The sequence below is a fragment of the Strix uralensis genome, chromosome 3, assembly GCF_047716275.1.
Source record: "Strix uralensis isolate ZFMK-TIS-50842 chromosome 3, bStrUra1, whole genome shotgun sequence".
Lineage (NCBI taxonomy): Eukaryota > Metazoa > Chordata > Aves > Strigiformes > Strigidae > Strix > Strix uralensis.
The window spans coordinates 960,012-969,063 of NC_133974.1; the positions used below are offsets into that span (position 1 = coordinate 960,012).

General features: G+C 67.6%; 2 protein-coding genes across 2 annotated transcripts in view; one reads left to right on the forward strand and one right to left on the reverse strand.

Moving 5' to 3' along the window:
• The window catches only part of LOC141940407 (uncharacterized), a 208,476-nt gene that overhangs the window by 58,397 nt on the left and 141,027 nt on the right, over nt 1–9,052 (reverse strand). The gene's annotated exons all lie outside the window — the stretch shown is intronic.
• GAREM2 (GRB2 associated regulator of MAPK1 subtype 2) lies at nt 832–8,255 on the forward strand. Its single transcript, XM_074864642.1, has 6 exons — nt 832–1,002; nt 2,566–2,706; nt 4,313–4,443; nt 5,322–6,422; nt 6,891–7,054; nt 7,182–8,255. Exons 1-6 carry the CDS (start codon nt 891–893, stop codon nt 8,056–8,058), a joined length of 2,526 nt encoding a protein of 841 aa, XP_074720743.1. The 5' UTR covers nt 832–890; the 3' UTR covers nt 8,059–8,255.

Consider the following 9,052-nt stretch of genomic DNA (forward strand, 5'->3'; position numbering starts at 1 on the left):
TTCCTCTGCTCCTTCATCCTCCTCCTCCCGGGTCTCTGACCACCCTGGGGGGGTGGCTGGGGGGGGTGCGGTGTCCTCAGCTCCGCACCGCGGCACCCGCGAGGACCCCGAAACGGCTTCGTGGCTGTGAGCGAGCGTGTCCCCAGCGCCTTACGGGGGTGCGGCCCCCCCCCCCCGGGCCCGGCGTCCCCAGCTCGGGGTGCCCGTGAGCCCCCCCCAGGGTGCGGGGTCCCCGCTCCGTGCGATGGGGATGGCCCTGCCGGGGGGTCCCCGCTCCCTGGGCCTCGGGTCTGTGCCGGGGGTCCCCGCCGGGCGATCGGGGTGTCGTCGTCCCCACCCCCGCAACACGCCCCCCCGCAGCCCCCACCCGCGTCTCGGCCCTTCCAGCCCTGGTGTCTCCTTAGGGGGGGGGGGGGGGGCGGGGGCAGCGGCTCCCCCCGCCCTGCTCGACCCCCCCAAGGGAGCCGAGCCCCCCGGTACCCCGGGGCTGAGCCGGCCCCCCACCCCGGGTCAGCAGCGTCTCCTGGGGGCGGCTCCGCTTCGCCGGGGGCAGCGTGTGTGTCCCCCCCCCCCGCCTCGGGGGGTCCCCAGCCAAGGGGAGGGGGGTGTCCCTCCGGGGGGGTCCCCACCCGCCGCCGCCTCCCCCCGCCCCCTCGGGGAGGTTGAGGGGGGCGGTGGGGTGGGGGGGGGGGGGGTCCCGCCTGTCGGGGCGGGCGGGCAGGAGGGGCCGAGGGCGGGCGGGGGGCGGCTCCCGGCTGTGCCCCGCTCCCCCCCCCGCCTCCCCCCCCCCGCCCCCGGCCCCGGCCCCGGCCCCGGCCCCGGCGGCGGCGCTGGAGGCCGGTGCGGCCGCCCCCCCCCCGCGGCCCGGGGCCGGCCTGAGCCGGGATGCGATGGAGAAGCTGGCGGCGGGGCTGGCCCGGCTCCGCTGGAGCCCCGCGGCGCTGCCCCTCGATGCGATCGTCAGCCAGTGCCGGTTGCCCACCCTCGTCTGTCTGGGGCAGGGTGAGCGGGGAGGGGGCGCGGGGGGGGCTGGGGAGGGAGGGAGGGAGGGAGGGGGAGTAGTCAGGGGGAGAGGAAGGCTGGAGGGACGAGGAGGAGGAGGGAGGGAGGCTGGAGGGATGGAGAGGAGGAGAAGGAGGGAGGGAGGAAGGCTGGGGGGGCGAGAAAGAGGGAGGGAGGGAGGGAGGGAGGCTGGAGTGATGGGGAGGAGGGAGGGAGGATGGAGAGGTGAGGAGGAAGGAGGGAGGAAGGCTGGGGGACGAGGAGGAGGGAGGGTGAAGGGAGGGGTGGAGGGAGGAGGGACGAGGAGGGAGGAAGGCTTGAGAGTGAGGAGGAGGAGGGAGAGAGGAAGGACGGGGCGACGAGGAGGAGGGAGGGCGGGAGGCTGGAGTGATGGGGAGGAGGGAGGGAGGAAGGCTTGAGAGTGAAGAGGAGGGAGGGAGGATGAGGAGGAGGGAGGGAAGCTAGAGAGATGGGGAGGACGGAGGGAGGGAGGATGGAGAGGTGAGGAGGGAGGGAGGAAGGCTGGAAGGAGGAGGGGGGGGTGGAGGGCAGAGGGATGGGGAAGAGGGAGGAAGGCTTGAAGCGAGGAGGAGGAGGAGGAAGGAAGGCTAGCGGGATGGGAAAGAGGAGGGAGGAAGGCTGGAGGGACGAGGACGAGGGAGAGAGGGAGGCTGGAGTGATGGGGAAGAGGGAGAGAGGAAGGCTGGAGAGGTGAGGAAGGAGGGAGGAAGGCTGAAGGGAGGGGTGGAAGGCGGAGGGACGAGGAGGAGGACGGCTTGAGAGTGAGGAGGAAGAGGAGGGAGGAAGGCTAGAGTGATGGAGACGTGGGAGAAAGGGCAGAGGGAAGCGGGAGGGAGGCTAGAGGGAAGAGGAGGGAGGAAGGCTGGAGGGAGCAGGAGAAGGGAGGGAGGCTGGAGGAAGGAGGAGGAGGGAGGGAGGTTGAACGGCCAGGTGGGACATGGGGGGGGCGGGGGGGGGGGCGGAGGGCGGTGTGGGTGAGTGGGGGGGTGCGTGGGGGGCCCCCCCAGCCCCCCCAGCCATGGGCCTGGGTGTGGGTTGCCCCCGTCACCCTTGGTGGGGGCTCAGAGCCACCGGTGTGTGTCCCCCCCCCTGGGGACACAGCCTGGCTGAAGGGGCGGGGGGGGGGTGGGGGTGGTGGCTGTGACCCCCCCCCCCACAGGGGTGCACAGGGTCACCCCAGGGTGGCTTTCCCCCCCTGCCCCGAGCACGGTCTGTCCCTCCCGAGCAGGGTGGGTCCTGGGGGCCAAGCTGGGGGTGGGTGTCAGGGACGTGGGGTGCAGCGGAGGAGGGGGGGCTGAGGGGGTTTTGGGGGGGGGTGGGGGGTGCCCTGTGGTCTCAATAAAGTTGTTGTTTGTGGCGGCTGCAGCTTTTCAGGGGGGACAAAGAAATTGTTTCCTGGGCAACTGGCAGCTCTTGGCAGCGGGCACCTGCTCGTCTGTCCGTCTGTCCAGACACTGGGGGGGGGGCTGTGGGGGGGGGTCCTGGGGCTGGTGACAGCCCTGTGTGTGTGTGTGTGTGTGTGTGTGTGTCCCAAAATGTCAGGCGAGCGCGTGGAGGGGGTGAGCGCCCAGGACGTGCTGTTGGTCCACTCCTGCCGGCAGTGGACGACGGTGACAGCCCACGGCCTGGAGGAAGGTCACTACGTCATCGGGCCCAAAATCGACATCCCGCTGCAGTACCCAGGTGAGGGGGGGGTGGGGGTTAGGGGTCCCCCTGGGGCGGGGGAGCTGGGATGCCTCCCCCAAAGCTTGGGGGGGGTGGAGGATTGGGGATGCTCCAGTAGGGTCCAGTTGAGGGGAGGGGATGGTTTGGGGGCTGTTGTCTGGCGCCTCCCCCCCCCCCCCCCCCCCCCTTGATGGGGGTGAGGGTGGGAGAGGGATGGGGACGTGGGGTGGGGTATTATGGGATGGGGTGGGGATGGGATGGGGATAGGAACAGGGATGGGATGGAGATAGGAACAGGGATGGAATGGGATGGGATACTATGGGATGGGATAGAAACAGGGATGGGATGGGATGGGATGGGATGGGATGGGATGGGATGGGATGGGATGGCATATTATGGGATGGGATGAGGATAGGGACAGCAATGGGATTAAGATGAGGCTGGTGATAGGGATGGGGACAAGGATGAAGTTGGGATGAGGAGGGGGATGGAGATGGGATGGGATGAAGATGGGGACAGGGATGGGATGAGGTTGAGGATGAGGATGAGACAGGGATAGAGATGGGGACAGGGATGGGATGAAGATGGGGACAGGGGTGGGACAAAGATGAGGATGGAGACAGGGATGGGGATAGAAATGGAAACAGGAATGGGATGAGGATGGGGATGGGGCCAGGGGTGGGAAGGGGGTCGGGGCTGGTGATGCAGACGAAGGGGCCGAGATGCCGGCGGCTGCCATAGCAAAAGCCTTAATGACCCCTCTAAGTGCTCGCCATGTCGGTAATGAGTCCTGCTAATAAATAAATAATGGGAAATGGAGCGGGGGAGGGGTTAATCACCCGTCCCAAGGCGGGGGCCGACGAAGAGGAGAGGGCCGGGCAGTGGATTAACTGGCTTCGGGGGGCTCGGCTGTGTCCAAGCTGATCCCCCCCGGCATGTGGGACTGCCCCCGACTCCAGCCTTGACCGACTCCGGTGTCTCCGGGACCCTGCCCAGGCGCTGGGCTCGGGGGGTGGCAGCGGTGGGGGCGGCTGGTGCGGGCACGGCAGGGGATTAATATTCCCCTCAGGTCTGTCCCCGGCAAGCCGATGCCAAGGGCGGCAGTTTCGCTGCCGGCCGCGGCCCCCCCGCCTCGCTCCCCACTCCTGCCTGCGCCTCCGCTGCCACCAAGCCCCCGCTCCCCTCCCCGGGTCCCCTCCCCAGTGGGTCTCCCACCCGCGGTGTGGGGTAGAGCTTGTGGAGGGGTGTCATGGGGCCTCGGTGGGGCTGGGGTCAGGTTTTGGGGGGCAACGGGGGCTCCCTGTGGTGTTGGCTGCTCTGCTGGCTCTGCTCCAGGTGGGTTCCTCCACCCACGAGGCATTTCTGTGGCTGCTTTGGGGGGGGTCCCTGCAGACACCTCCAGTGTCTGGGGCTTTGTACTTCCCCCACCCCCCCTCGATGCTGCATGTGTGGGGTACAGGTGTGGGGGCTGTGCTGGTGTCCCCTTGCAGCCCACAGAAATTATCCTTCCCCCCCTCCAAATGGGGGGCTGTCCTCAAGGATGGCTGCCCCCCCCCCAAAGGTGGGTCACAGCAGGTCCCTGGGGCCAAGCTCTCACCACCGAGGGTTTGGTTGGTCGACGCAGGGAAGTTCAAGCTGCTGGACCAGGACCGGGACCTCCGTGAGCCCGTGCAGTACTTCAACAGCGTGGAGGAGGTGGCCAGCATCTTCCCAGACCGCGTCTTCGTCATGGAGGCCATCACCTTCAGCGTGAAGGTCCGTATGGGGGCAGCAGGGGACGGTGGGGAACAGCTGGGGACAGTGGTGGGACAGGAGGTGAATGTCAGGGAGTGGGGGTGAGGGAGCAGGGGGTGGTGGTAGGACCTCAGGAGACAGTGGTGGGATATTAGGGGAGGGCAGTGGACCAGCAAGGGATGGTGGTGGGACATTGATGGATGGTGGTGGGACATCAAGGATGGTGGTGAGACATTGGGGGAGTCAGTGGTGGGACATCAATCAAGGGTTGGTGACATGGGAGGTCAGTGGTGGGACATCAGGAGAGGATGGTGGGACAGGAAGGGATGGTGGTGGGACATTGAGGGATGGTGGTGGGACATCAGAGGTGGTGAGACATTGGGGGTGGTCAGTGGTGGGACATCAGTCAAGGGTTGGTGACATTGGGTGTAGTGGTGGGACATCAGGAGAGGACGGTGGGGCATCAGGGGATGGTGGTGGGACATCAGGGGTGGTGGTGGGGACATCAGAGGTAGGTCATGGGGACATCAGGGATGGTGGCTGGACATTAGTGGTGGTGGTGGGACATTGGGGGTCAGTTGTGGGACATCAGGGATAGGTGGTGGGAATGAGGGGGTGGGGGGCGGAAGTGAGGGTCAGTGGTGGGACATGAGGAGAGGATGGTGGGACAGCAAGGGATGGTGGTGGAACATTGAGGGATGGTGGTGGGACATCGGGGGTGGTGGTGGGACATCAGGGGATGGTGGTAGGACACCAGGAGAGAACAGTGGGACAGTGCGGGGGGTGATGGGCCATCAAAGGTTGGTGGTGGGACATCAGGGGATGGTGGTGGCACACGAGAGGGCAGTGGTGGGACATCAGGGGCAGCGGGGTCCCATGGCGGGGCCGTGCCGGGGCAGGTGGTGTCGGGGGAGTTCAGCGAGGACAGCGAGGTGTACAACTTCACGCTGCACGCGGGGGACGAGCTGACGCTGATGGGCCAAGCCGAGATCCTCTGCGCCAAGACGGTGAAAGAGAAGTCGCGCTTCAACACCATCCTGCGGAAATTGGGCAAGGCCGGGCCGGCGGCGGGGGCCCGGCAGGTGAAGGGCAAGATGCCCTGTTTGATCTGCATGAACCACCGCACCAACGAGAGCCTCAGCCTCCCCTTCCAGTGCAAGGGCCGCTTCAGCACCCGCAGCCCCCTCGAGCTGCGCCTGCAGGAGGGCGAACACACCATCCGCAGCATCATCGAGAAGGTGCGGCTACCGGTCAACGTGGCCGTGCCCAGCCGGCCGGCACGCAACCCCTATGACCTGCACGCCATCCGCGAGGGCCACTGCTACAAGTTGGTCGGCATCATCTCCAAGACGGTGGTGCTTTGCTGCATCCTCCGCCGGGACGAGCTGGTGCCTTTCCATTTCCTCCTGTTGACCGACATGCCTCGCTTCCAGTTGCCCGAGGGGCTACTGGCCGGTGACCCGCAGCTGGAGAAGCTGCTGCGGGACAGCGCTGCGTATTGCCACGACCGCTTCAACCCCGACGAGTACTCGCGGGCCGTGCGGGAGGCCAAGCCCGATTTTTCGGAGGAATGTGCCAGCCCCCGGCGCTTACGGCTCTGCCTGCCAGCCTGCGCCCGCGAGGAGCTCAACCAGCCCCTCCAGCGACTCTCCCTCTGCGCCTGCGGCACCCGCGAGCCCCCCGCCCGTTGCCAGGGACCGCGGGGCGTCACGGGGAGCACCCCGCGCCCGCCGCTGCCCGATTTCCCCGACGCCGACCGGGAATACGTGACGCCTGACTGGGCCGAGCCCGAGTTCAGGACTCAGGAGCCGTTGGAGATTCCCTACGAGGAGCTTTGGAGCAACCCTGGCGCCGAGGGCTGCTGCGAGGGGGGCGGCGGCCGGCAGGACCTCGGCTCTTTCGGGGTGCTCACCCCGCTGGGCTCCCCGCACCGCCCCGGCGTCCCCGGGGATGGACCCCGTGGGGACACCCCACCTCCCGTGCCACCCAAATCGGAGGCGGTAAGAGCCACAGTCCAGGGAAGGACACCCCGGGGTCCCGGCAGCCGCCCTGGCCAGCGGCGAGGTGGTGGGGTAGCTCCCCATCTCCAGGGGGGTCCCCCGGGCTCTCTGCACCATGGGGTACCTTGGGCTTCCCAGCACCTGGGGGGTATCCAAATCCTCCGGGCTCCCCCACACTGTGGCTCTCTAAAGTCAGGGCTCCCCTGCACCATTGCGGGGTGGGTGGGGGGGTGTCCCCAAAATTTCAGGCTCGTCATGTGGTACCCAAATATTTTGGGCTCCCCACACCATGGGGTACACAATTCCCTGAGGGGTCCCTGTTTTTTGCCCCAAGCTCAGTGGCTCGATCGGGGCTGGTTGCCCCCCCACATCGCTCCCTCCATCCATGGGGTCCTGGGGGCAGATCCCCTGACACGGGTGACTTTTGGAGGTGGGGTGTGTCTGACAGCGCTCGCCCCCCCCTTCCAGGTGAAGGAGGAGTGCCGGCTGCTGAACGCCCCCCCCGTGCCGCCCCGGGGCAGCCGCCCCCCGGTCCCCTGCAGCCCCCCGGCCCCCCTGCGCTGCCCGAGGCTGGCACCCGCGCCCTCGCCCAGCCCCAGCCTCTCCTACTACTCCTCGGGGCTCCACGACGGGTGAGTGGCTCGGGGGTGGCCGGGGACATTATGGGAGGGGTGGGTTGACACCCCAGGGTGGGGCTGGGGGCGACACAGAGACACATCACCGGGAGGATGGTGACGCTGCCCTTCCTCCCTGCGGCAGGTCGGTCCCGCGGAGCGGCAGCGGTTCGCCCTCACCCGACGCCTACTCCCTGTACTGCTACCCCTGCACTTGGGGTGACTGCAAAGCCGGGGACCCCCCCGGGCGCCCGCTGCCCCCCACGGCCTTGCCCCCCGCCCCCCAACCCGCCCCGAGCTCCTGGTCGGACCCTTGGGCCTACGTCGAGGCGGGTGCCGGGGCGGGGAGCGGCTGCTCGACGCCGGGGGCCGAGCCCCCCCTGAAGCCCTTCCGCAGCTGCCCCCGCCTCAAGCCCCCGCACCCCCAAAAACGCTTTGCCCCTTTCGGGGCACTCAACCCCTTTGCCAGCCCGGCCGAGTGGCCGGAGAGCTCGGAGTGGCCCAAACCGCCTTCAGCCCCGGTGGCCCCCTCGTCCTCTTCCTCCTCCCCAGAGCCCTTCGCCCCTGTGGAGGAGCCGGCGGCCCCCCCTCGCCCCCCGAAAGGTTTCGAGGGGGACAGCATCGTCATCCGGGGGGCGGCCCCGCTCTCGCCCGCTGTCCTGCGCGGGGCCGAGGGCGGCGTCACCCGCCTCTACCTGGCGCAGGGCGTCATCGAGGTGCCGCCGGCGGTTCGTGGGGGGGACGGGGGGACCCCGCCGGCCGCCGCCCCCCGCCCCAGTGGGGACGGGTCGCCCTGGCTCCCCCCCGCCGACCTCTCGGCCCTTTCGCTGGAGGAGGTTTCCAAGTGCCTGCGTTTCATCGGCCTCTCCGAGGACGTCGTCAGCTTCTTCGCCCGTGAGCGCATCGACGGCAGCATCTTCGTGCAGCTCAGCGAGGAGATCCTGGCCGACGACTTCCGCCTCACCAAGCTCCAGGTGAAGAAGATCATGCAGTTCATCAAGGGCTGGCGCCCCAAAATCTAACCCCACGCTGGGGGGGACCCCCTGGACCGGGGCTCCCTTTCCTCCACCCCAATAGCTCAGCCCTAGGCCCACCCCCCCTTTCCATTTTAACACTGGACGGTAATTTTGGCCCAAATGGGCTGGAAAATAGAGTTTGCGTTGACTGGTTTAACTTAATCCTTGTGGATTAGCACAATAAATGTACGGGAGAAAAACGAGCCGCTGCAGAAGCCCCTTTGCTTGGGGAGGAGGGGGGGTGGTGGGGTGGGGAAAGGAGGCTCTGGGGGTTGCTCCCATCCTGGCACCCCCTTCCTGCCTCTTGGGAAGGGATATATGGTCCCCCCAAAGGACAAGTGTTGCTCTGGGGGCTGCCTGCACCCCAGGGTGATTTTGGGGCCCTGAAGGAAGCTCCCCCGCTTGACAGCACCCAGGGAGGGGAAGCAGAGACCTGGCATTGCCACTCCCCCTACCCCACCATGAGGTGCCCCACAGCCCCCCCCGAGCTCCCCAAAGCTTGATGGGGCCACAGCAAGAGCAGGGTTTGGGGCCAGACCACCATCTCACAGTCCCTCCCCCCCCCCCCTCGCCAGGAGGGCTGGAGGTTGGTTACCAACCCCTGTTCCTCCCCCAGAATGGTGTTTTTTTCCACAATTTTGTCGTGGTAGCCTCGAGAAATGAGCACAGACGTGACAGGAAAGGAGCAGCAGGGCCCAACTCCCAGGCCAAGCCCTGCCAGGGTGCAGGAAGGACGTTGGAGCCTGGGGAGACACCGGGGAGACAAGGGGGGAGGTGGGGGCCAGGCCAGCTCCAAAATCAGTGACAGGTGCCCAGAGATTTAAAGCCTTTTAGTTTAAGCTGAGCTCTCCCCACGGGGGACCCTTCTGGCCTTTGGCTGCTCGATGTGCAATTACAGGCGGGTCCATCTGCCAGGAGCAGCGCTCGGGGCCAGACAAAAAGCGCCAGAGGCTCCGTGCAGACCCTGATGGAGGGCAGAGGTGACAGAGCCGGGTTTTGT

Coding starts and splice junctions, on each gene's coding strand:
- GAREM2 (XM_074864642.1), top strand. CDS start 891: ATGGAGAAGCTGGCGGCGGGGCTGGCCCGGCTCCGCTGGAGCCCCGCG. Junction 1,003..2,565: donor CCTCGTCTGTCTGGGGCAGG/GTGAGCGGGGAG, acceptor CCAAAATGTCAG/GCGAGCGCGTGGAGGGGGTG. Junction 6,423..6,890: donor TGCCACCCAAATCGGAGGCG/GTAAGAGCCACA, acceptor CCCCCCTTCCAG/GTGAAGGAGGAGTGCCGGCT.